Raw genomic sequence first — 26,810 nt, 5'->3', positions numbered from 1 at the left:
TAGGGGTTAACACAAAATACATATTAATTAAAAGTACATACTGGATCTGGAGTTCCTCTAACAGACTTGAGACTCTAAGCCTCATTCAACAGAAAGTAGCAAATTTAGTCCCAATTTAGCAGATTCATAACGTGGTTACTTTAGTTTTCCAACAAAAAGATTTAGTCAAATACCCATTTATGTTCCAGTTGACACTGCCAGTACGTAATTTACCAGAGTAAATAGTTTTTGTTAAGCTGACTTGAATATTTTCTCTTGTGTAAATTTTTTACCTTAATTAGCTTAGTTTCAATCTCCCCATCGGAGGCTAGTTCCTGGTGGGTCAGCATGTACTTCTCACACTTAGCTAGTGCCTTTTCATTTGCAACAGATACAGTGATGGCATGAGGGACATGTGGCTGCATGACTGTCTCAGTTTGCACGTTAGAGGCAGGCTTATGATCTACCCATCTGTCTCCTGCAGAGCGAGATCGTCTGTGTCGCAGACGAATTGGTGGTGCGTTCTGATCAGGTTGAAAGAAGAATCAAGAAACAAGCATAACCCAGAATTAATTTAAGGGTACTATTAGAAGTGCAGCAGGTTTGGCTACATTGGTGAAAATATCAAAACAAATGCATGAATGAACCTTTTCAAAAGCTCAATATGTTACTTGAGCAATTTAAATGTTCTCTTTGTATTTCAACACAAAGGCAACAAACATCCCAACACCAGCTTGTGTGTGGAATATACATTAGAGACAAATAATTCATTTTGCATTCTTGATTAAAAACCACTATTTGTGCCTGCTTTTGTGAGGTAATCTATTCAACTATGTTAAAAGCTTCAAAAAGACCAGCAAAAGCCCTAAACATATCATAGGCCTCTAAACAAAAGAGAAAACACTTATTTATGAAAACAGACAACCCTCCTGTTCCATACACAAAAAGCTGACAGAGCAGCATAGTACAAAAGGCTAAAGAATGTAAGGTATCCTAAGAACCCTATGTATAACATGATTGAAAGAATGTAAAAAAAAAATACCTCAGAGTACTTTTAAACATCTCAAAACAGAACTTCATGAAAAATTCAAGCACAGTAATGGCCAAAACATACCAACTATTTTTTTCTAAAACATTTCATAAAGGTTCCAAGAACCAGAAAAAGAATATACTGTCAAATGAGTCTCTATTGTACAATAAAAAAGCTAGATGCTTCCAGTCAAATGTTATGTAAATTTAGAAAAGTTAAATTTAGCACATTCGGCCTAAGAAAAAATAATTCACATATAGAATATAGTTAATAGTTTCTCTGTAACTTTGCAAACATCTTTTTGCAAAATTGAAAGCAAATGAAAGTCTGTCATAGGCCAAATCCTTTAATTCTTCAAATATGAATGAACATCTGATTTCAAAATGCCTATATGGAGAACTAAAGCATTTTCCCTATACAATTATAAGAAACAAATGAAGCGCCAGTGACAAATTCATGATTATAAAAATAAAAGATGGAGAATAGAGTTTGCCACTAAGGAAGACGGAGCCTTACAACAAGCAGGAGCCTTACAACAAGCAGGAAGTTTTCCATTCTTATAAAATGGCTTAATTAATGCTGAACAAGGAGAAAAGTAGCTCTTGTGACCTACCATTTAGCAAAGGTGATGGCATCCTGAACACATTTAGCAATAAGCTTTGGAAAGATGACAGTCCTTAACAATCTACCATCATTTATGAAACAAGTGATATTTAAAATTTCTTCCTCACTGAAATATTCCATCCACTAACAATTTTTGACCAACCAACCTATATATGCATAGATACTAGCCTAAACTTTTCTGCTGCACTTCTAAAGAGATTTTGATTTAAAATGAGAAGTTAAAGACTCTATAGTAAGTCCTCTTAAATAGCTCATAGCCAAATTAGATATTACGTTAATGTTGACCAAGCCTAAGCAGGCCTTGAACAGTTTTCAGTCCAGCAACTTGCATGAAATAAGGGAATTTATTAGAATTGATCAGAAAGACCAGTCACCATAATTTGCTCCCTAAAAAGGCTTAAAGCAAAAATCGGTAGAGCTTAAGCGACTTTAGAATTCTGTTGCTTTCGTAAATACCTTGTAATTCATCACCATCCCTTAATAATTAGGAATGCATGCCACCTAAATGAAATTTTTCTGCACCCCTAATTTATGCCACAAAGAAAATCTAAGGCAAATATTTACTATAAAAAACATTTGTTTAGAAGAAGAAAATCCTAAAGTGCTATTAAAATTTAACTAAATGTAAATTACAATATCAACTTAGTTCACTTAGATTCAAAGGAATTATCTTAATCCTTAAGAAGAAAATATAGACATTAATTTGTTTAAATACCCTTGAATGAGGCAGAGCCCTTGTAAATTGAGAATAAAGGTCTCGAGATTAAAAGCAATTTATTGGACATGCAAACCATCCCTCAGCAGTTATAAAACAATTGGCCTTCAAAAGCAATGTCATGAAAATCAAAAAAGGGATGATGGACTATATTAAAAGAGATTAAAGAGAGATAATAACCATGTGTAATGTATGAAGGACTGAAAAAAGAAAAGCCATTCTTGGGGCCACAGGGGAGGTGTAAACATGAACTGTATTTTGGAGGGTATATATTCAGAGTTAATGCTGACTTTCTTAGGTGTGAAAAAAGATTGTGGTTATGTAGGCGGGTGCCCCATTGTTTAGGAATGAAGTGCCATGTAGTCTACTCCTTACTTCAAAGGTTCAAGAAAAATCATGTTTACAAATCTATTTTCAAAATAAAGTCTGGGAAAGCAATTTTTAAATATAAGTTTAAAAACAGGCAAAAAATCAAATTAATTAGGAGAAATCAAAAGAAAAAAATGGAAGTGTGCTCTAAGACACTCAGTCACTAAATTGCATGGATGCTCAAAAGCACAGATGAGTCTGGGAGGTGCCCCACTGACCTGTGTTCTCACTGAACACCAGGCAGTATTTATGTGCCACATGGGTTTAGAAGCCTTTTCAGATGAAGAGCTCGGCCTCAGTTTCAGGGTGATTTGATCCTTCAAATTAACTAACAGAAAAATTAGACCTTGTTATATTAGAGTTCACCCATCTTTCCATTGAACTTTTTGAACCAAGTTAGAAAAAAAACCACAAGATTAAAATCTATTGCTACAATGTTTTAAAACATTACTGGCACTAACCCTGCTGCAATGATCCTCTTCTATTTCTATCTCATTTCTGAATGAAGGAACCACCTCCCTGCCTTCAGTCCAGTACATCCCTCGCCTTCTGTCTGACACGATACAAGTTTTACTTTGTCCTGGCTCCTGCTGCCTACGCCTTGCAATAGATGAGACATTGAGAGGTGTGTTGTACGTAGGAATTTTCTGCTCCCATTCCGAGATACAGGAAGCTACAGAAATGCTGCTGCAAGAGTTAGAGCGCCTATGTAGCTGCGGCTGGCTCATGAGTTGCTGGCCGTTGGAAATCTGAGCAATATAGTTACTAGGAAGCTAAAAAAAGTGAAGAGAAATTAATGAGCAAGACTGCAAAACTGAGAGAAATAATTCACTTCTTTTCTATCATTTTAGCACAAGAAGACAACATTACAATGATTTGTACTAAATTACTAATTTGTATACTAAAGTTGTGTTTATACTAAATTTTAAAATAGTTATAAACAGAAGTTAGAGAAATAAGAAATATAAAACAAAATATTGATTCTCACAGAAATCGTCACCTAATCTGAACAAATTTTCTCTCGTACTACTAAATTACTAGACAACTACAAATAACTTACAGGTACTGGCGGTGGAGAAACAGATCTCTGAGTAACTTTTTCTCGATCCCGTTCCCGAGAGGGTCTCTCTGGTTTTTCAGTTCTGGGTTCAGTAACAATGGCCTTCAGTTGTTTCAGTTTTTCATCTTTCACCCAGAGCTTATTTTGCATCTCCAGCTGTTTGGCTGCCACTCGGCGCTCCTGCAGATCATCAGTGGCAGTATATATTCTACTCAGTTATATCAAACAAGTGCATGAGTTACCTAAACACTCCATACCTAGAGGTGATAGTTCTCCCAGAAGTAAAATGAGCTGAAAAGCAACTACTGTTGCCACCACTAAAATCCTACCCAACTCCGTACAGTAATTCAGAATACTGCAATTTGAAATAAATCATCCATCTCTGAAATGAGCACTGCAGGAGTGACACTCACGCATTCTTTCTCCCACTTCATGGTTGTTTCTGTCATCATGCCTTGCAACCTGGCTTCTAGTCTGCGTTTGTCAGAAAATTGTCGCTGAAGTTTCTGGTTCTGGGTTTCAAGCTCCTGTTGCAGACTGCGCTTATCTTCCTCATAGATAGTTGTTGTTTTCTCTAAAATCTCAATCTGGAAGGTAGAACATTTGGTATGTAAACATTTAAGGTAGCTTTAAGATAATCTCTCACAATCTGCTTATGCAAGTATTGAAAGAAAAACCATGGAGAAAGCATTTTCCTCTAAAATTTCCACCTCCATTCCTAGAAATGAGAACTTTTAAGTAAGGTCCTCAGTGAAAGACAAAGTTAAAATTGATTTCATGTGAAAATTACTTTTCCCTAAAATTAAGGCCTAAAATTTTATCTTTAGGCTATTTTCAGAGTAGAGAGCACTGTACTGGTTGAGATGAGCTTTTCTCTAGAATGAATGTGTCCCAAGTGATCCTCAGTAAGTGAGAGAACACATCACAGAGTCCTAAGTCAAAAAACAAGCTGTAGTCTAAGCTAAACTCTAGAACCATCTCTTCAGTTGCTAAAGTCCAACTCATAAAATTAAAGTGTATATTGGTCCCTTTATGCTTTTCACTCACATTTCCTCTTTTTTGAGATGGGATGAAGACTAGTAAATGACCAAGTGATAATTCCCAGGAAGCAGCAGGTGTGGGCCCCCACAGGTAAGTCAGAGACCAGTGCTAAAGGGCCAGCATAAACATCCATTATAAGAATGCAAAACCAACCTTGTATTCTAAAGTTTTGTTTTTCTTCTCCAGTCGTTCTATTTCTAATTTTTGTCCTGAGATCACCTTTTCTTTTTCATTTAGTTTTCCTTGAATGTAGTTTTCTTTATTTAAAACTGCATTGTCAAATTCTTGCAACAAAGCTTTAAAAGTAATAGCTGAAACAAAAGCATACAGGTGTGGCATATTAGGGTGTGGCCCTAAAAGAAAAAAATATACTAAGTCTTTCCTTTTGCACTTTAGCATCCCCTTCCCTGTTTTCACCTTATGGATAAAGTTTACTCCAATTCCAAAATAACCAACAAAATCAGGTTTTTTTGTTTGGTTTTTTTTTTTTTTGTCTTTTTGCTATTTCTTTGGGCCACTCCCATGGCATATGGCGATTCCCAGGCTAGGGGTCTAATCGGAGCTGTAGCCGCCGGCCTACGCCAGAGCCACAGCAACGCGGGATCCGAGCGGCATCTGAAATCTACACCACAGCTCACGGCAACGCCAGATCGTTAACCCACTGATCAGGGGCAGGGATCAAACCCGCAACCTCATGGTTCCTAGTTGGATTTGTTAACCGCTGCGCCATGACGGGAACTCCAAAATCAGTTTTTATTAACCACTGTTTTTATAAAACGTAGCTCTGCAGCAAGTCCCTCTTTGAAAGTCTGTAATTAGAAAACAAGTCTGGAAGGAAGTTAGGAGTTTGATTCTCAAATCCACAAAAGAGACATTCATTGAAGCTTTTTGTTTATTACTGAAAAAAATACTAAGTCTTGGGAGTTCCCATTGTGGCTCAGCAGGTTACGAGCCTGACTAGAAACCATGAGGACACAGGTTCGATCCCTGGGCCTTGCATAGTGGGTTAAGGACCCAGTGTTGTCATGAGCTGTGGTGTAGGCTGCAGACACAGCTCAGATCTGGTGTTGCTGTAGCTGTCGAGTTGCTACAGCTCTGGTGTTCCTGTAGCTCTGATTAGACCCCTAGCCTGGGAACCTTCAATATGCCATGGTGTGGCATATTAGGGTGTGGCCCTAAAAGAAAAAAATATACTAAGTCTTTCCTTTTGCACTTTAGCATCCCCTTCCCTGTTTTCACCTTATGGATAAATAATTTGCTTCAGAACAAATCCAAAACCAGAAATAACACTAGACTTAAGAACAGTTATATTCAAGTTGAAACCCCTCGTAAACTGCTAAGTATGTGATGTGGGCAAGTTATTTTTCTGAGCACATTTACTTGTTTCAAAATGGGGATTTAAATATTAATTATCTCACATTTTATGAGGATGATAAGAAGAGTAAGTACATTCACTGAGCACTTACTGTGTAGCTGGCTATTCACTATCCTACATGATTTTCACACATTATCTCAATACCCTCTGAGGTAGGAACAGTCATAATCCCCATTTTACAGACAGGGAAGCTAAAAAATAGAGGATTAAGTAATTTTCTCAAAGATACAGTTATTGTATGTAACATGTTAAATGCCTTGCAAATAAATAACTAGTGGGAAATAAAAAGTAGCCAATGTATATTCATCACTGTTCATTTTTAAAAGGGAGAAAGAAATTCATACCCACTTTTTTCTTTTGCTTTACCTTCTTGGCATATAAAATGATGCCCTGGGCACTACAAGTTAAAATAACCCTTCCCTGAAGATTCTATCCTACCATAGTACTTGGACTCCCTGCAGATTTCCGGCATTAAAACGCCTAGGTACAGTTTGGCCCTAACCTTGTTTGTTAAACTCATCAGTCATCATTTGTCGTAGCTGATGGCGTTTCTCTAAAGCCTCGATCAGCCTGGGAAGCGTCTGCTCATCGTTGATATTCAAAATTTCGCAGGGTGGCAAAGGTGGAAAACTCTGTAAGACCATTTCTGAAACCAGCGGTTCTGTGTTATTAAAAATAATAAAAAGTTAGTTACACAGGAGGGAAAAGTTATTCAAATAAGTTTAACACCGTGATAAGAGCCCCAGTCCAATTAACAGTGTAATTTGTTGTCATAATACTTCCTTAAAAATGAGTTACAAAGGAAAAATGAAAAAAGTTATATATAGTCTGAACAAAAGAAATCTCTTTGGTTCAGATTTTTTTTTTTTTTTGCCCTTGCTTCTAGAGTGGAAAAGAAGTAAACAGATTTCTTATGTGAAATAGATTTTTTAAAGAGAGACAGACTAATCATGGGCAAATGACATAACACCAGCTCATACCGTCTCCAACAGGGCCTCCCCGGGCCTGGTTTCTGTATCGCCTTCCTGGTGTCAAACCACATATTGGCCTGTCAATTGGTCTTGCTACTTCAACTTCTTGGGTCACTTCTGCAAATCTCATGACTTGCTAAGATATAAAATAGTTTTGTTTTTGTTCTGTTTTGTTTTAAATAAGCATATACAAGTCTTCAGAAATTAGTAAAGGAAATAATAGATTAGTCTTTCATTAACTTCTATAAAAAATTAATGGTTCTGTGTTAATGTTAAAAAATGTTCAAAATGTTATTATTCTTCACATCCAAATAATTGTTTTCTCTATAGAAGCTCTAAGACTGTATAGGATGAAGACATTAAAATTACCAAGCTTTCTTCATAATCTTCAGCCTTTGGATTCACACACACGATCATGCGTACTTTCCCTTCCCCGTCAAAGTAGTTCTTGAACAGATGGGTTAACTTTGAATCTCGATATGGAACCATCTATAAACACATTCAAATCCAAATACATAAGGCAGAAAATGCACACAGACAGACTGCACAGAGGACCAAAGGCTGCTGCTTACCTTGTTAGTTCCATACATTTGGTTCTCTCTCAGCACTTCCATACACGTTCTTAGCGTCATTAGTGACTGGTTAATGTTCCCTGACAGAAAAATGTACACAGAAGACATTTGAGGACAACAGCGGAATAGTTAGAGTGTGGACTGTCTGCCTATGAAATCCCTACTTCATAGAACTATTAGACAGAAATTACAAATGACAGACTTGTAGTGGTTCAAATTAAAGAGCTGTCTGTATCTGCTGCTGTTTTAGGAGAGGGTAAATACCATCCTTCGGGGATTCTGTATCATAGAGACTCTCCACTAAATGCAGCATTATATGTCATCACCCATGAAGTTTTCTTCCAAATCTTAAATTCTGTAAAAGAGTGTATTATATGCAGGTGTTTGATATCCTCATATTAAAATGTTTTCTCTAAAGCATGACCGTTTCAGCCTACAGTGGACTCCATCCAGACATTGAAGTCTCCCTTGCACCAGGAGGAGCTCCTGCTTCTACCAATCAAATGTCTTAGGAGCCAGCTCAATCTGTCCCCTATCATAAACATAGGTTTCTTAGGCAGAGCATACTTGTTAGTCTTGATTACTCTTTTCTTTTTAGGGCTGCACCTGCGGCATATGGAGGTTCCCAGGCTAGGAGTCAAATCAGAGCCACAGCTGCCAGCCTACACTAGAGCCCCGGTAACGCTAGATCAGAGGTGCCTCTGCGACCTACACCAAAGCTCATGGCAAGGCCAGATCCTTAACCCACTCAGCAAGGCCAGGGATCAAACCCATATCCTCACAGAGACAACGATGGGTCCTTAACCCACTGAGCCACAACAGGAACTCTTCTGACCGTGCTTGTTTGAACTTCTGACTCAAGGCAAGTCAGGCAGACCCATGAAGCCAACAGTAAAAGGAGAGCTCACCTGCACAGATCCCAAAAGTACACAAGGATTTTTTTCATGTTGGAACCTTAAGGTCAGCTACCACCACCATGCTTTCATTCTTACCACCTCCTAAAACACAGAGCTCATCTGCACCTCGATGGAGACCATGATTCGTGCTTTCTCTTCCTTGACCCCAGCTCCCAGGGTCCTTCCTCCTTTTCTTCCACTGTGCTCTCCCAAACCCCTCTTCCTGTTAGCAGACTTCCCACCTTCCCCTAAGAGCCAGGGGTTCCTAACCTGAGGTGCGTGTTGTCCATGGATACATTTCAGGGAGTCTGCGTACATGCATGGGAAATAAATTATACCTCTATTTTTACTGACCTCTGAAGTTCAGCTATTTCTTCATTTATGAATGTAGGCCAAAAAACAAAGCAGTAGTACCTGTGATTTTTATCATTAGAAGCCATAGATAGTTTTCTCACACAGTACAGTTTATTGCTGATCTCAAAAAATTTATGTTCATTACTGCTTTGAAATTACACAGTTATTAGACATGCTGGTGGGTTTTTATTTAAGGCATTAATAAAGCACATAAATTACTATACGACAAAGGTTTTAAGGACACTTTTAAAAACACATTTCAGTCTAATTGGCTCCTTTTGTAATTGTGTATTTTGTTATACACTCTAAAATATTTTGAGAGTGTCCACAAGCTTCGCCCCATCCCCATGGTGCAAACTCTACAATCTTACCTTTATTTCCCAAAGCTGGGGCTTCCCCTCAGTACCACCTTGTGAGTAAAAGTTGCTTGTTTTCTAAAGCCTGGCATCTTATAAGGATGGTAAGCAGGGGGAGGCCAGCAACACTTTCCTGGTTCCTAGCTATGACCTTCAAATAAATGTCCCTCATACATGCCAGACCCTGGGTCACTTCAGAATCTATGAGGAAGGTCACTGTAACATGCCACCAGAGGGCCCGACCTCCTCAGGTCCAGTAAATCTTTCTCTCTTTACCATTGTAGCCACACCCTGAACCATGTCACTCAGAACTGCACTACCTCTAGAAACCTGAGGCTGTGTGGCTGTGTTCCAGCCACAATCTCCTTTCCTTCTAGTTCTCACTCTCTAGCTGTGTCACACCTATTCCTCATCCATATCAACACTGATAGTCCTTTCTGGTTCGCCCCCCAAAGCCATCAAGACCCTCAAGTTTCTTTTTGTTTTTTGTTTTGTTTTGTTTTCTTTTTAGGGCTGCACCTGGACATGTGGAAGTTCCCAGGCTAGGGGTCGAATTGGAGCTGCAGCTGCTAGCCTACACCACAGCCACAGCATACCAGATCTGAGCCGCATCTGCAACCTACACCACAGCTCACAGCAACGCCAGATCCTTAACCCACTGAGTGAAGTGAGGGATGGAACCCACATCCTCATGCACACTAATCAGGTTCCTTACCACTGAGCCACAACAGAAGCTCCTCAAGTTTCTACTTTCTTCCCATTCCAGGTAAACCTCTTTTCCCATCAATGATGATCTGGATTCCAGATGCTCTTCTCATATATGTTCTATGTGTGTGTGTGTGTACGTTGAGACATTTCATAAGCCCCCAAGTCACACAGCTACCCCGACTCTCTACTTCTCAGGCTCTCTAAATCAATCATCCTTTCAAGGATTTGTTGTCCCCAAGGCTATGCCCTCAGCTTGTTCCTTATTGTTCTCCAAGAATCATCTTATCTTCCCTATTGCTTCAATCACGTCTTTACTGGCAACGCCTAAACCTGTCTTTACTGGCAACGCCTAAACCTATCATCCTCAGGTCTCAGCTCTCTCTTTCCAAGTCCATGTACCTCTGCGTCCACTTGCACTTGAATAAACTGAATGTATCCAACACAAAACTCTTTTAACTACCACACACTTGCACCTCAAGCTGCTTCTCAGTCAAGATCTTCCTTGATTATCTACTTCTCTTCCTTCCTCCCTACATCCACATGGGCCTACTTCCTAAATGGCTCTTAATTTTGTCTGATCTTTGCCACCACATGATTATCTGAATTACTGCAAAATGTTTTTTTCCTTGCTTTTTTTAAGGGTCACACCTGCAATATATGGAAGTTCCCAGACCAGGGGTGGAATCAGAGCTCAGCTGCCGGCCTATGCCGTAGCCACAGCAACGCCAAATCTGAGCCCTGTCTTCGATCTACCCCACAGCTCACAGTAAGACCGGATCCTTAAATCACTGAGCAGGGCCAGAGATTGAACCTGTATCCTCACGGATACTAGTTGGGTTCGATACTGCTGAGCCACAACGGGAACTCCTGCAAGAGGTTCTTGACTGCTTTTCACATCTCTAGACTTGCCTCTGGTAAATTAATCCACAACCCTGGGAAAACGATCTTTCTGAAAGACTAATCCTTCATTGACTTTAAGAGGAGGCTGTATAACAGCAGAAAGACACAAGTTTTAAGAATCCAACCAACCTGGATTCTAACCTTAAAAAAAATTACTGAACCTCCTCCAACCCGGTGCCTCATCTGAAAATAAGTATGATATAATACTAAAAAGTCAGAATCAAGATATCAATACCAAGTGTAGTAAATACTATGATACACACTAGTTCTTTCTTTCTTCTTTTTTTTGCTTTTTAAGGCCGAACTCGGGGCATGTGGAAGTTCCCAGGCTAGGGATCGAATCAGAGCTACAGCTGCCAGCAACAGCCACAGCCACAGCAATGTGGGATCCAAGCCGCATTTGCAACCTACACCATAGCTCATCGCCACACCAGATCCTTAACCCACTGAGCGAGGCCAGGGATTGAACCCGTATCCTCATGGTTCCTAGATGGGTTTGTGAGCCACAAAGGGAACTCTTGCACTAGTTCTCGATAGTTGGTAGGCACCATAACTCCTTCAAGAAAAAATTCAGACTTTCTAATATGATAGGCAAGGGTCTTCATGACCTTGCCTTGCCCTCCTGCCTCAGGGGTCACAGTTCTCCACTTCAGTAACCTTGACCGTGTCATATTCTCTCAGAATGATGCTTTCAGTCCCATCCTTCATAGAGCTCACTCCTCAATTTAAGTGTCAGCTTTGCACATTCTTCTCCAAAGCACCAGAATGGATGGAACAGCCCTGCCCTGTAACCCACAGTACCGTGCACTCACTTCCCTCATACTCTCCTGAAATACTCCCATTATCTGCCTCTCGTACTAGACTGGGTTCTCTAGGGCAGGTCTCAATTCTTTACATCAGTGTTTAACTTCTGTCACACAGCAGGTTCTCCATAAATGTTATTTGCATAAAACATCATAACAGGAATGGCTGTGTTAAATGAAAAATTGAAAAAGACACACATAGATTTCTTTTCAATTGGATCTTGTGCCCAACTATTTTTCCAATGTCCAAAAACAGATTTTTACCACCATGAATGTTGGAATAACCATTAAATCACTTAATTTTGTGGACCCAGTACTGACATGTTAGCCATAGATATGATTCTTTCCATATGAATAAAACTTATTTTATTTTATTTATTTATTTATTTATTTATTTATTTATTTATTTATTTATTTACTGTCTTTCTGTCTTTTCTAGGGCCACACCTGCAGCATATGGAGGTTCCTAGGCATCTAATTGGAGCTGTAGCCGCCGGCCTACGCCAGAACCACAGCAGCATGGGATACGAGCCGCGTTGGCGACCTACACCACAGCTCGAGGCAACACTGGATCCTTAACCCCCTGAGCAAGGCCAGGGATTGGAACCCACAACCTCATGGTTCCCAGTCAGATTCGTTAACCACTGAGACATGAAGGGAACTCCAAAACTTATTTTATATTGATTTTAGTCACTCTTCTTCATTCTTAAAGGAAACAATGCATTGTAATAGAACAATACCAAACCAGCATAACTAAAGGAAAAGCACTGGCATTTGACAAGTTAGCCTCTAAATTGTCAAATTTAAGTCAGTCATGCTTAAACCACCTATCAATAAGCAGACAATACACTGGCATTTGCAAGTTTTTGAAAGCTGCAATAATAAATAAGCACAATGCTTCTGCTTACCAGCTTCACGTAATCTGTTCCCTTCTGCTTTTGTCCGGTTAGTTCTTTCACTGCCAGCAAGATCTACTAAGGATAACTGGCTTATGGTGATTTGTTCTTTTTCCTGAAGGGAAGATCATCATGCCAACAACATAACCATGAGTTATAACTGGCTTACAGTGTTCTTTAAATATAGTCAAATCAAATTAAGTCTCATGACTATAATGTTTGCAGAATACAAAATGTACAGCAGGGGCAAAAGACACATGTTCAGGGGAAGAATTTGCTAAAAGCCTGTGATATGTATACTCATGACATTAATGATATCTTGCCCATTGTCTAGTCTTCTACATTATACTGTAAGGTCCATGAAAGCAGGGATTCTTGACTTCCAACCACTTGATTTCTACCACCCTGAACAGTGCCTAGCATTCAGCAGGAGCTCAGTAAATGTTTCCTAAATAGTCTAGAACAGGGCCATCCTAAATATTTCTGTAATCAGATACTTAATAATTTTCTAACTCTCTAATAATTTTTTATAAGAAATGGAAGTCAAGAGATACCCTTAACTGATGTTATAATATTACATGTGGTTCGAAGGAAAGCAAGTATATGGAGGCTTAACTTAGAAGCATTTTCTGCTAACATTGACCAAGTGCTGAGTGTAAGCCAAGCACTGGACTAAGAACTTCACATGCAATTACCTCCTTTAATCCTCACGGCATTACAAGGAATATATTACAAGTAGGCAAAATAGCTAGTAAATGAATAGGAATCAGAATTCAAGTCCTGGTGGTCTTCACACCATGCTGTGCCATCTGAAACCGTCATTATATAGCACAATTTGATGATTTTTTTTGAACTGAATTACATTTAATAGCTTAAAGTTATTAAATGATTTTATATTTGGACTCAAATGCTGTTATAATTGATACAAGCCTTGTAGCATGACAAGCTCAGCAGCAGACAGTGATCAGCAGATGGGGGCCCTACTGGCCTATCAGACAAGAAAACAATTTAGAATTAGCCACTCCTAAATTGTACCTACTCTGGAAAGTTAGCTGCTGACATTTTAAAACCATTAACTGAATTTCTATATACAAAATGAGCCTTCAGAGATAAAATACATGTATATATATATATTTTTTTTTTTTTGTCTTGTTAGGGCCGAACCTGTGGCACATGGAACTTCCTAGGCTAGGGGTCGAATCAGAGCTGTAGCTGCCGGCCTACACCACAGCCACAGCAACGCAGGATCCGAGCCACGACTAGACCTACACTACAGCTCACGGCAACACTGGATCCTTAACCCACTGAGCGAGGCCAGGGATCGAACCTACATCCTCATGGCTGCTAGTCAGGTTCATTAACCACTAAGCCACGATGAGAACACCAAAACAAGAATATATTGATTCACTGTTTTATCTCTGCATTTATAAAGATTTGTAAACCTTTTTCACAGCAAAATTCCAGGTTTTAAGATTTAATAGCCAGTTTCCCAAAACTATACTATCTAATTAATGGAACAATTTTTTTTAAATGTCATCACTCACACATATATTAATTCTAGAACAATATTCATTGTAATGAAATCTCCACAACTTATCTCTTAATTCCCAAAGTTAAGGACTGAGAACAAGAAAACTCCATGCATTACAGCTTTACCTGTAAGACATTGTCTCCATCTGCATCCAAGGGAGCCTGAACTAATTTAATGTTGAACACACTATGGGAACGGCTGGACTCACGATTCAAATGTGTGTTAGCAATACGTCGCTTTTTCTGGCCTATGGTGACAGAGAAATCATTGATCAAACTTGAACCAAGTCATTCCAGTGTGTATAACTTTCTACCAAACCAAAAAGTACTGCTGAAAATTAGAGTAGCAGCTTTCAGGATTACATTTATCATTGTATATATTTGTTATTCTGGCTCTGCTTCTAACCTCTCCAGAAAACTTCAAAGGCCTCCTCAGTAGATTTCACTTCTACCTCTGTACATCCAGCAACATACATGTTATGGTTCTTATCTTCACGAAGCAATTTAGATTGTGGAGGCCTATGGGAAAGAAAAAAGAAAATTAGCTTCCTCAATTGTGAGGTACTAATAGTGCAACTTAGACAGAGACTAAAATGCCAGCCAACATGACATCCATTTTTATAATGGAAATAAGCCTAAGCAAGACTCAAGATAGTCAAGATTAGTTACATGATAGGAATCTATTTTGTTTTAAAAGCTCTGCGCTAATTTGCTCTAACAAAGCACAGGAAACAACACTTACTAAACAATTAGAGATCAAAGTAGTAGTGTAGCACCGAAACATGCACAGGTTTAGCATCAAAATCTAGCATTTTCCTAATTTTAAAAGATCAAAGATAGAGGTGGTTCTGATGTCAGTGTCAACAAAGAACAAATTCAGAAGGAGTTTGGTATATACCAGGAGTGGCAATCCTTTCAAAGTGGCTGGTCAAGTTTTAGCCTAAGGGAGGATGAGAAAGGTACGGCCAGTCTGGCCTCGGTTTTGTGAATGGTGGGGGCAGAAACATTTACCAGCCACCATTAGACAATAAATGGCAGATTTCTCAGGAAGCAAGGAAGGGCTTATTGGCAGCAAACAGCCCAGTACCAGTGAAAAACCACCTACATGCAAACATGCCACAGGTGCCACCCACTAGTATAACTGCACCCTTCTCCTTCAGAAAAGAGTCACCACCATCACATACACAAACTCAGTGTTCCTCATGGGTGTGCTGCAACTGTTCCACCTACCAAAGGAATAAGGTAGAAGTTACTGTTTCTGCAGCAGCCACATCACAGCAACATGTTTAGTCCAGAGTATGTGGCAGTCACAATGAGTTACATCTTAAAAATCCTCCGCTTCCAGTATTTCTTCATTATGTTAAAAACTAACCTCAACCAGCTCAAAAAAGCAGGTTAAATACCACCTAACAAAATCTGAATTCAATGCCAAATAAGCACCCTGAGTTCATTCAAGGAGTTACCAGAAAGGTTACAAGACATGCAGTCACATTTGTCAGTATTCCTTTGCATAATAAAACAAGATAAGCTTCTTAGAAAATAATCTCATTTAGAACAAATCAAACAGAAACTTGGCACATGTGCAGACATAGACTAATGGGTAGCAATGAATGATATCACAAAAGTTTAGGAAGATGGGTACACACAACTGACACTTTGAAACAAATGTGAAGGCATTTAGTGTGTAAATTGAAGTAAATAAAACTGGATATGCTGACACCTGTTCTCATCCTAATGGTTTTCCAACTCTAGCTGTTCCTCCAATATTTGATTAGTCATACACACAAAAGTTAAATATATGACACAGGGCTTCATATTTATTATTTATGTCTTGAGAGGCACTAACAAGACAGCACTGAAGATAAGCATTTAGCTTAAGAACAAAACTATCTACTACTCAGCCATAAAAAAGAAGAAAATAATGCCATTTGCAGCAACATGGATGAAACTAGAGAGACTCTCTTACTGAGGGAAGTAAGTCACAAAGAGAAAGAAAAATACCATAGGCTATCACTTATATCTGGAATCTAATAAATGGCACAAATGAACCTTTCCACAGAAAAGAAAATCATGGAGTTGAAGAATAGACTTGTGGTTGCCAAGGGAGAGGGGGAGGGAATGGGGTGGTTGGGGAACTTGGGGTTAACAGATACAAACTATTGCCTTTGGAATGGATTAGCATAGCAGTGTAGCGCTGGGAATTATGTCTAGTCACTTATGATGGAGCCTGATAATGTGCGAAAATAGAATGTGTACATGTATGTGTAACAGGGTCACCATGCTGTACAGTAGAAAAAAAATTGTATTGGGGAAATAACTATTAAAAAAAACAATAATAAAGAACAAAACTATCAACTCAGGAACAAGACAGTGGTGCTAAACATGAAATTCCAGAGTTAGCTCTAGCACAAAGGCAGTTTGTGATGCCAGGTTATAACTGGTCTTCAGTCTCAGTAGGGTAAGATCCAAGGAAATCTAAGAAGTAGTATTTTAACTCTAGTGGAATGACAATACAGATGTCACTCCTAATTAAGTGATGGAAGGTTGTGACTATTAGTTGTGCAGATAACTTTAGGCTCTATTTTGTCAGGATCACCAGATACAGCTTAGAGGCTACACACTCCCATCATATGTCAGGTTCTTAAAAGGTGGTCCCAGGGCACATCTTTATACAGTTAAGGCCCTTCTCAAAATACAGCCCAGGGCTAAGAGTTTTCAAAAATAAAGTCTAAGGCGAATAATCTCCTCAGCTGCCATAACCCAATGGCTTTCCTAATACAGCTGCATGACTAGTTAATAACCAACTACTAATTGAGCAACAACTGCATGAAATATGAGTTATATTTCATCTTGAAAACAAAAGGAAGCTTTATCCCCATTTATAGCTGAGGAAACTAAGGCTCACTGATGTGAAGTGACTTCACCAAGGTTAAACAGCTAAGAAGGGACTCTCTCACTACTTACTTAGGCTTTATGGGATCAAACGGCACCTCTTCCAATAGATCATATATGTAATTATTATATATTTCAATATAAGAGACAAATACACCATAGACACTATCTTCATCGACCTCTTCTGCTTTGCAAAATTCTTGTACATTTATCATATCTACAAACTCTGGATCCACTTGTCGTCTGAAAAAAGGAAAAAAAAGCTCAAAGGTCTCATCTTACACATTGTGAGTCAATATTAAAAGTAAACGATCCCAGAGTTCCCATTGTGGCACAACGGAAACAAATTTGACTAGGAACCATGAGGCTGTGGGTTCGATCCCTGGTGTCACTCAGTGTGTTAAGGATCCGGCAGCTGTAGCTCCAACTGGACCCTTAGCCTGGGAACCTCCATATGCCATGAGTGCAGCCCATTAAAAAAAAAAGAAAAAAAAAAGGTAAATGATCCCAAGGGGAAACTAAATGACCTCCATCACAGCAGAAATGCATAGAGCACCTTTTTCATACTCCAGGTTGGGCCAGCAGTTCTCCCATGTCCTCCCAGATACACAGCACCCGTTTTTACACCCTCTCCCACCCAGAGCACACTGTCTATAAACAGTGGTTCAAGAGCAGAGCATTCAAAACCAAAGAGAACATCTGAGCAAATAAACTTACTTAAGAACACTCCTCAGAGTTCCTGTCATGGCTCAGTGGTTAATGAATCCGACTAGGAACCATGAGGTTGCGGGTTTGTTCCCTGGCCTTGCTCAGTGGGTTAAGGATCCGGCATTGCTGTAAGCTGTGGTGTAGGCTACAGGTGTGGCTGGGATTCTATGCTGCTGTGGCTCCTGAGTAGGCCGGTGGCTACAGCTCTGATTCGACCTCTAGCCTGGGAACCTCCATATGCTTCGGGAGTGGCCCAAGAAATGGCAAAAAGACAAAAAAAAAAAACACCACTCCTTAACTTTGATCTCACTAGTCAACAGTCTGACCAATTTCTCTGCTTCATGGTCACCACTGCCAACGACTGAGGAGGCCACCAGACAGGGTTGTCCTGAGGCCAGTGTTGCATACAAACGTAATTACTTACTTGCTAGAGGGGGTCTTGGGGTTGGGCGTGGCTTCTCTTTTCTGCCGCTCTAATAAGGCATCAACTTCACACTGTATATCCATGCTATTCCTATCATTAGATTTAAAAACCTGAAGTGGGGGCAAAAATCAGATCATGATTTTTAGACTTTGACTTAAATAGTAAGAAATGTATTTAAATACATTTAAGAAATAAAAAATTTAATATTTAAACATATTTAAGGTTTCATAATGATGCCCTAATTCGTTCTTAATAATGCTGTACCCACAGGTATCTTGGCCCCATGTCCTCTAGTAAGTCACAACACCCAAGAATTAGACTTACATATCGTTTAGCTTGAAACGACCCTATACTGTTAAAGATCATGTCCAAACAGCGAGGAAGGAGTCCTCCTTCCCCTGGAGAACCAGTCATAGTGTGAGTTTTTCCACTTCCCGTCACACCATATGTAAAAAGGAGACCTACAACACCATAAGTCAGAGTTACATATTCAGGAGACACACTGGATTATATCTTAAAAGTCTTCCACTTATAACATTTCTTTATTGTATTAAAAACAACAACAACAACAAAAAAAAAAACACTTAAAATTAACCAGCTCAAAAAATCAGGTGTAACAGCCCCCTGACAAATTAACTGGGTTCAAGGCCAAACATAAACCAAATATATTTAAGTATCAAAAAAGTTTTATCAGAGGGAGAAAAATGAAAATTCAACAGAACTCTAAGAATCATACCATTTTTGCCGTGAATGAGGTCATCTACCAAGGGATTAGCCACAACATCAAAGAGCTCTTTTTGGGTGGTATGAGTACCAAATACTTGCTTAAATGAATACTGAGTCTGTAGAGAAGAAAAAAGAAGCAAATAAATGAAATTCCATTATATCTACTACAAATATATTTGATTAAACATATTCAGATTTTTTTTTTATGAACACTTAGATCTAGACACACAAAAAATATAAAGTCTTCAAACTTGGAACCTTTAAAAAAGTAATGAGATGAGTTCCCATTGTGGCTCAGAAGGTTATGAACCTGACTAGTATCCATGAGGATGTGGGTTCGATCCCTGGCCTCGCTCAGTTGGTTAAGGATCTGTGTTGCCATGAACTGTGGTGAAGATCACAGACATGGCTTGAATCCTGCATTGCTGTAGCTGTGACATATGCCAGCAGTGAGCTGCAGTGAGCTGCAGCTCCAAATCAACCTGTAGAATGGGAACTTCCATATGCCGCAGGTATGGCCCTAAAAACAAACAAAAGGCAAAACATAATAAATAAAAAAGTAATAACATACCTACATTACACGAACAATAACCCGGTAAATATTTATAAACACTGAAGGGAATGTTTTACATCTACTGACGCTTCATAAACTGTCTGGTTTTTTTTTTTTTCTTTTTAGGGCCTTGTCCAAAGCATATGGAGGTTCCCAAGCTAGGAGTCCAGTTGGAGCTGCTGCTGCCAGCCACAGCCGCAGCCACAGCAATGCCAGATCTGAGCAAAGTCTGTGATCTACACCACAGCTCATGGCAACACCAGATACTTAACCCACTGAGCAAGGCCAAGGATTGAACCTGCAACCTCAAGGTTCCTAGTCAGATTCGTTTCTGCTGCACCACAAGGGGAACTCCCTGATTTTGTTTTAATTGACAAAATCAAAAGGTATTATAACATTCAGTCATAGACGTGTGAAAATCCTTGAGTATTACTTCATAAACTATTCTACTGCTTTCTATTTTTCTTTTTTTTTTTTGTCTTTTTTGGGGCCACACCCATGGCACATGAAGGTTCTCAGGCTAGGGATCAAATCAGAGCTGTAGCTGCCAGCCTGCAGGGGCCACGGCAACATCAGATCTGAGCCACATTTTCGACCTACACCACAGCTGACAGCAACGCCGGATCCTTAACCCACCGAGCAAGGCCAGGATCGAACCTGCGTCCTCATGGATGCTAGTCAGATTCATTTCCACTGAGCCATGACAGGAACTCCTCTTTTCTTTTCAAGGCTTCACCTGCAGCATATGGAAGCTCCCAGGCTAGGGATTGAATTAGAGCTGCAGCTGCTAGCCTACACCACAGCCACAACCATACCAGATCTGAGCCATATCTGCGACTTACACCACAGCTTGCAGCAACACCAGAACCTTCACCCGCTGAGCAAGGGCAGGGATTGAACCTGCACCTTCACGGACACTGTGTCAGGTTCTTAACCTGCTGAGCCACAATGGGAACCCTGTTTTTTCTTTATAAATGTGTCATTTAAAATGGCACAGCAGGAGTTCCCGTCATGGCTCAGTGGTTAATGAATCCGACTAGGAACCATGAGGTTATGGGTTCGATCCTGGCCTTGCTCAGTGGGTTAAGGATCCAGCGTTGCTGTGAGCTGTGGTGTAGGTTGCAGAGGCGGCTCGGATCCCGCATTGCTGTGGCTCTGGCATAGGCCGGGGGCTACAACTCAGATTACACCCCTAGCCTGGGAACCTCCATTTTTTTTTTAATTATTTATTATTTTTTTCCCACTGTACAGCAAGGGGGTCAGGTTATCCTTACATGTATACATTACAATTACATTTTTCCCCCAGCCTTTCTTCTGTTGCAATGGGAACCTCCATTTTTATGCCACGGGAGCAGACCAAGAAATGGCAAAAAGACAAAAAAAAAATTTTTTTTAGTTAAAAAAATAAAATGGCACAGCAGCATAAAACCAAGAGTTTTGATGTACTTATTTTTAAAAAAGTGGAAAATAACTGTAAATATAATCTCATCTGAGTTCTTCCATGAAATAAATTTTAAATAAATTGTAACCTTAAAAAAAGCAATACTTTTGAGTTACTGTTGTGACTCAGTTCATTAATCCAATCTGTGAGGACCCGGTTTGATCCCTGGCCTTACTCAGTTAAGGATCTGGCATTGCCGTGAGCTGTGGCATAGGTCACAGATGCGGCTCAGATCCTACGTTGCTGTGGCTGTGGTGTAGGCTGGCAGCTGCAGCTCCAATTCAACCCCTTGCCTGGGAACTTCCATATGCCAGATGTGCAGCCCTAAATAGAAAAAAATAATAATAATAAAAAATAATACTTCAATTATCAAATCTTTCAAAATATGACTATTATAAAGTATAACCATAGTATCAAAATTATTACCAAACTCCTACTTGGAAAATAAGACTAGGGATTGGCGTATATAAATATATTTCAATGTAAATTAAAATGTCCTAATTGTCCAGGGACTAGAGTTCTATTCTTTCTATTTTTCTTATTTTCTAGTTTCATTAGGTTGCAGACACTGCAATTGTTCCTGTGGTTTTCCTGAATTTCTTGCAGTTTTTTGCTCCATGAATATCAATGCTAAGCTATTCGATACATGAGTATTCACTAGAATTTATTATGAACTATAGCCTTTGTCACATGGCCCTTTTCCTATAGTATACCCTTTACCTTAAATTCAGCCTGCTCAGATATCATCATCATGACTTATGTTTTTATATTTTATTTTTATTTTTGCTTTTTAGGGCTGCACCATGGCATACGGAGGTTCCCAGGCTAGGGATCTAATTGGAGCTACACCAGATCCTTAACCCACTGAGCAAGGCCAAGGATCAAACCCACAACCTCATGGTTCCTAGTCGGATTCATTCCGCTGCACCACGACAGGAACTCCGACTCTTATGTTTTTAAAATTAGCATCCAAAGGAGACATGTACAGACTAGGACTCAAATACATCATCACCATCATAAAAAAGACAACAGCTGACACTTAGCATTACCTGTATGTCAAACAATGCCTTAGCATGACAGTGAATCATTTCATTTTTACAACTTCTGATGTAGGTTCTATTAGTTATTATGGTTCATTTTATAACGTGTTAAAGATCACCCACCTACCTCAGCTAAGCTTTCACCTTTATAGAAGTTTTTATTCTAATTCTAAAACAGCTTTAGAGTTCACAGAAAGAACAAAGAATCTTAGAACTGAAAGGATGCACAAAGGATAATGCCAACAGGTCAATCAGATGGTCTCCAAGTCCTCACAAACAAACTCCCACTCTTTTCCAGGTAAAGAAAACTGAGGCAAGAGGGAACGTGCCCAAGCCTTGAGCTAATCAGCATCAAAGCCATTTCCATTCCAACACTCTTTGCTTTATCCTATGTTGCCTTCTATCACAAGGTAGTAAGAACTTTTAATCCCTACCAAACTTTCTGTACTATTTATACATACATGAAATTTACTGTAATAAAGAAGTGAAATTCAGGAGTTCCATCGTGACTCAGTGGTTAATGAATCCGACTAGGAACCATGAGGTTGCAGGTTTGATCCCTGGCCTCACTCAGTGGGTTAAGGATCCAGCGTTGCTGTGAGCTGTGGTGTAGGTCAAAGACTCGGCTCAGATCCCGTGTTGCTGTGGCTCTGGCATAGGTCAGCGTCTGTAGCTCCAATTAGACCCCGAGCCTGGGAACCTCCATATGCTGCAGGTGCGGCCCCAGAAGAGACAAAAAAAAAGAGGTGAAATTCAATGTGGTACATATACACAATGGAATACTACTCAGCTATAAAAAAGAACAAAGAATACCATTTGCAGCAACATGGATGGAACTAGAGATTTTTCATACTAAGTGAAGTCAGAAAGAGACAAATATCATATATCACTTATTTGTGGAATCTAATATGGCACAGGTGAACCTATCTACAGAACAGAAACAGTTGCACAGACATGGAGAGTAGACTTGTGGTTGCCAAGGGGGAGAGGAAGGGAGTAGGATGGACTGGGAGTTTGGAGTTAATAGACAAAAACTATTACATACAGAATGGATGGGCAATGAGGTCCTGCTGTACAGCACAGGGAACTCTATCTAATAACTAATGATAGAACATAATGGAAGATAATGTGAGAAGAAGAATGTGTGTATATATATGTGTGTGTATGTATGTGTATGTGTGTGTGTGTGTGTGTATATATATATATATATATATATATGACTGAGTTACTTTGCTGGACAGCAGAAATTTACAGAATATTGTAAATCAACAACCCTAACTGTCCAAGGAAAATTAGTTATAATTAATATTAGTTATAATTAAAAATTACATTTGTTATAATTAATTTTTTAAAAAGAAGTAAAACTTAGTAAGTCAGTTCTCAACTGTTTTACATCCTCAAAGGCCTAGTCTTCCATGAAGCCTTCCCAGCCCATTCATTCATGCTTAATCTCTATTTACTGAGTGTTTGGCAAATAGGATAGATAAGGTGCATTTCCCCTAGAAGTCTGTATTACACCAGTGGAAAGAGACAATAAATAAGCAAATAAATCCAAAAATTGTGGTAAGTGCTATGAAGGGAGTATAGGGAGTGCAGACCAGGAAAGCAGTGGGAGGGATGCTACTTCTGATGGGGGTAGTCTAGAGACACCCCTGGAGGAGATGATTTAAGCTAAAATCTAAGGATGAGGAGCCATCCTGCTATAAGCCAAGGGAAAAGCAAGGCCTGAGGCAGGATTCTGGCTTATCCAAGGAAATCAGGATTTGATGAGTCCTAAGAGGTGAGATAGGGCAAAAGACAGCAGACAGATTAAGCAGGAATTTGCCCACTTAAAAACTTTATTCCTTAGAGAGCTGTAAATAGGAAAATGGTAAAGAGGGGGAAGGATTAATTATGAATTTGGGACTAGCAGATACAAGTTACTAAATATAAAATAGATAAACAGCAAGATCCTACTGTATAGCACAGGAAACTGTATTCAATATCTTGTAATAAACTATGATGGAAAAGAAAAAATACATACATATAAATGATCACTCTGCTGTACACCAGAAACTAATGCAACATTGTAAATTCCCTATACTTCAAATGAATGAATGAATGAATGAAAGAGAGAGGGATAGAAAGGGAAAGAAAGAAAAACGAAGGAAGGAATAAAGAAAGAAAATGGTGTGGTCTGATTTCTGCTTTAAAAGATGACTAGCTGCTCTGGAAATGGATCAGAGAAGCAGATTAAGAGGGGAAACTGGTGGGCCAGCTGGCTTCCACATAGTCTCTGTCAATGCCATTCAAAGTACAACAAAGGCCGGTGCCCCTCTGAGAGCTGTTTGTCTCCAGTACAGGGAGAGGTAATTTCAGAGACAGAAGGTAAATGCTCAGAAACCTCTAGAGCCATTTCACATCACTGCAGCATCCCAGCATGCGATCAGTGAGCTTATCTCACTGAACAGATTATAAACCAGTCCTCCACTGTCTAACTTTGCTTAACAATTGTCTTCACATTTCTTTATGGCCGAACTGCACCAAAGTCTCAGTCACAATGCACTGAAAATTAAAAACAACAACAACAGGAGTTCCTGTCGTGGCGCAGTGGTTAACGAATCCGACTAGCAACCATGAGGTTGCGGGTTCGGTCCCTGCCCTTGCTCAGTGGGTTAACGATCCAGCGTTGCCGTGTGCTGTGGTGTAGGTTGCAGATGTGGCTCAGATCTTGCGTTGCTATGGCTCTGGCGTAAGTCGGGGGCTACAGCTCCGATTCGACCCCTAGCCTGGGAACCTCCATATGCCGCGGGAGCGGCCCAAAGAAATAGCAAAAAGACAAAAAGACAAAAAAAAAAACCAACAACAACAACAACTGGAGAGCAAGATCAAGATGGTGGAGTAAGACGTAGTGCTCAACTTCTCCCAAAAATACAACAAAAAACACATCTTCATGCTGAAAGGTACACACTGAACACCTATTGAATGCTGGCAGAAGATCTTAAACCTCCAAAAAGGACAAGAAACCCTCCACATCACTGGGAAGAACAAAGGGGGAAAAAAGCAATCGGCAACCAGCATTCCTGAGAGGGAGCTGTGAAAGAGGAAAGGAACCTATACCTTGGGAAGCCACCTAACTGCAGGTGAGATCAGCCAAGAAAGAAGGACCTCAAAGCTTCATAGAAAAGCTCAGCAGCTGGACTAAGGAGGACAAAGCAGAGAGAGAGTCATGCAAACAATTGGTACCACTGCTAGGGACATCAGAGCCCAGGGTGCTCAGGCAGGGACTGGGTGCTGAGATTCAGGCACCAGAGGTCAGTTCTGGGGAAGGGTCTACGGTTGGCTGTGTGGAGACAGCCTGAGAGGCTAGGGAGTGGTGCACCATGGGCTGGGGAGCAGAGCACCACAGCTACGGGATACTGGGAGGAGACCTGGGACCACAGGAGAAGCAAGGTGCCATCGTTGGGGAGGGTGAGAGAAGGAGGGGCAGGATCACCGTAGGAATATATTTCTCTGCAAACACACTGGCTCTCGAACAGCAGGGTGCCTCTTTCAGGGATACAGGGAACCTCTTGCAAGCGCTACCAGCAGAAGGGCACCTCTTGCACAGGCTAGGGGCGGCACAAGCAAACTGCTGGAGTCATCTCAGACTCCAGAGGAGGGCGTGGCCTGCCACCACTAGGGGTCCATGAACAGGCACAACTTGCAGCCCCAGCAACCACAGGGGTCATCAGCACAAAGGGGGGCACTGCAACTGAGCACAACACATTGTTCTCACCCCACTGGGAACGCACATGCTCTGCTGCTGCCACCGCCACATGATCTTGGCACCACGTACACTTGCCTGGTGGCACAGCAACCAGGCACTAATCAATAGCCCTGCCAAATGCCTCTACCTCCCTGGAAGCAGACCCAGGCCATATAGCAGTACACCCCTTATCAAGGGGATAAAGCCTGAACACACTAAGGAAAAAGACAGCAAACATCCAAACAAAAGCAGAACAACACACACAACACACACACACACACACACAAACACACAAAAGTAAGCCTTCAACAACTACCCAGGGGTACTTTTGCTTATAAATACCCCTCCAAGACTATAGTAGTTTTTTTCCCTAAAGTCACATAAGAAAAACATAAGAAAAATGAAGAAGCTTAGGAAACATTCCCAATTAAAAGAACAGAAATCCTCTGAAGGAGCAAATGATGACACAGACCTCTGTAGTCCAGCAGACACTGAGTTCAAAAAGGAAACAGTGAAAATTCTGAAGGAATTAAGAGCAGATATAAACAGTAATGCAGATTACCTTAGAAAAGAACTAGAAAATGTGAGGAGCCAATAAAAATTAGGAAATTCATTTGCTGAGACACAAGCTGAGTTAAAGGCACTGAAGAGCAGAATGAATAATGCAGAGAAATGAATTAGTGACTTGGAAGATAGAATAATGGAAACCACCCAATCAGGACAGCAGACAGAAAACCAAATGAAAAAACAGGAAAGCCATAAAAGATATCCATGGGATAATATAAACTGTGCTAATCAACATATAACAGGGGTTCCAGAAAGCAAAGAAAAATAAAAGGAGATTGAAAATACATTTGAAGAGATTATGGCTGAGAATGTTCCAAATCTAAAGGAAACAGATAAAAAGATAAAGGAAGCACAGAGAACTCCCAAACAAGTTGAACCCAAACAGGCCCACACCAAGACATATAATAAAAATGGCAAAAGTTAAAGAGAGGGTTCTAAAGGCGGCAAGAGAAAATGCATTAATTATAAGAGAACCCCCATAAGGCTATCAGCTGATTTCTCTACAGAAACACTACAGGCCAATAAGTTCTAAAAGAGAAAAATTTGCAGCCTA

General features: G+C 40.0%; 1 protein-coding gene and 1 long non-coding RNA gene across 4 annotated transcripts in view; one reads left to right on the top strand and one right to left on the bottom strand.

Moving 5' to 3' along the window:
- LOC125119754 (uncharacterized) overlaps positions 1-22,429 on the top strand; it is a 39,714-nt gene extending 17,285 nt beyond the window's left edge. Inside the window, exon 3 of the long non-coding RNA XR_007133156.1 lies at positions 22,262-22,429. This is a non-coding gene — a long non-coding RNA (uncharacterized LOC125119754). The remainder of the gene's footprint in view (positions 1-22,261) is intronic.
- KIF23 (kinesin family member 23) overlaps positions 1-26,810 on the bottom strand; it is a 41,463-nt gene that overhangs the window by 2,784 nt on the left and 11,869 nt on the right. The window contains exons 4-20 of one of the 3 annotated variants that reach the window (XM_047767175.1): positions 18,940-19,045; positions 18,528-18,664; positions 18,204-18,313; positions 17,144-17,314; positions 15,364-15,405; positions 14,586-14,698; positions 14,306-14,427; positions 12,662-12,764; positions 7,737-7,816; positions 7,534-7,653; positions 7,174-7,300; positions 6,696-6,854; positions 4,972-5,129; positions 4,191-4,364; positions 3,778-3,957; positions 3,179-3,490; positions 273-503 (exon numbers count right to left, since the gene is read on the bottom strand). In XM_047767175.1, the coding sequence (XP_047623131.1) occupies positions 273-503; positions 3,179-3,490; positions 3,778-3,957; positions 4,191-4,364; positions 4,972-5,129; positions 6,696-6,854; positions 7,174-7,300; positions 7,534-7,653; positions 7,737-7,816; positions 12,662-12,764; positions 14,306-14,427; positions 14,586-14,698; positions 15,364-15,405; positions 17,144-17,314; positions 18,204-18,313; positions 18,528-18,664; positions 18,940-19,045 (2,445 nt within the window). The remainder of the gene's footprint in view (positions 1-272; positions 504-3,178; positions 3,491-3,777; positions 3,958-4,190; positions 4,365-4,971; positions 5,130-6,695; positions 6,855-7,173; positions 7,301-7,533; positions 7,654-7,736; positions 7,817-12,661; positions 12,765-14,305; positions 14,428-14,585; positions 14,699-15,363; positions 15,406-17,143; positions 17,315-18,203; positions 18,314-18,527; positions 18,665-18,939; positions 19,046-26,810) is intronic. The other 2 variants (XM_047767176.1, XM_047767177.1) reach the window with 2 other exon arrangements.

Source organism: Phacochoerus africanus, chromosome 2 (assembly GCF_016906955.1).
Source record: "Phacochoerus africanus isolate WHEZ1 chromosome 2, ROS_Pafr_v1, whole genome shotgun sequence".
In the NCBI taxonomy this organism is placed as follows: Eukaryota; Metazoa; Chordata; class Mammalia; order Artiodactyla; family Suidae; genus Phacochoerus; species Phacochoerus africanus.
The sequence above is the reverse complement of the archived record's forward strand: the minus strand, read 5'-3'. Positions and strand labels throughout refer to the sequence as shown.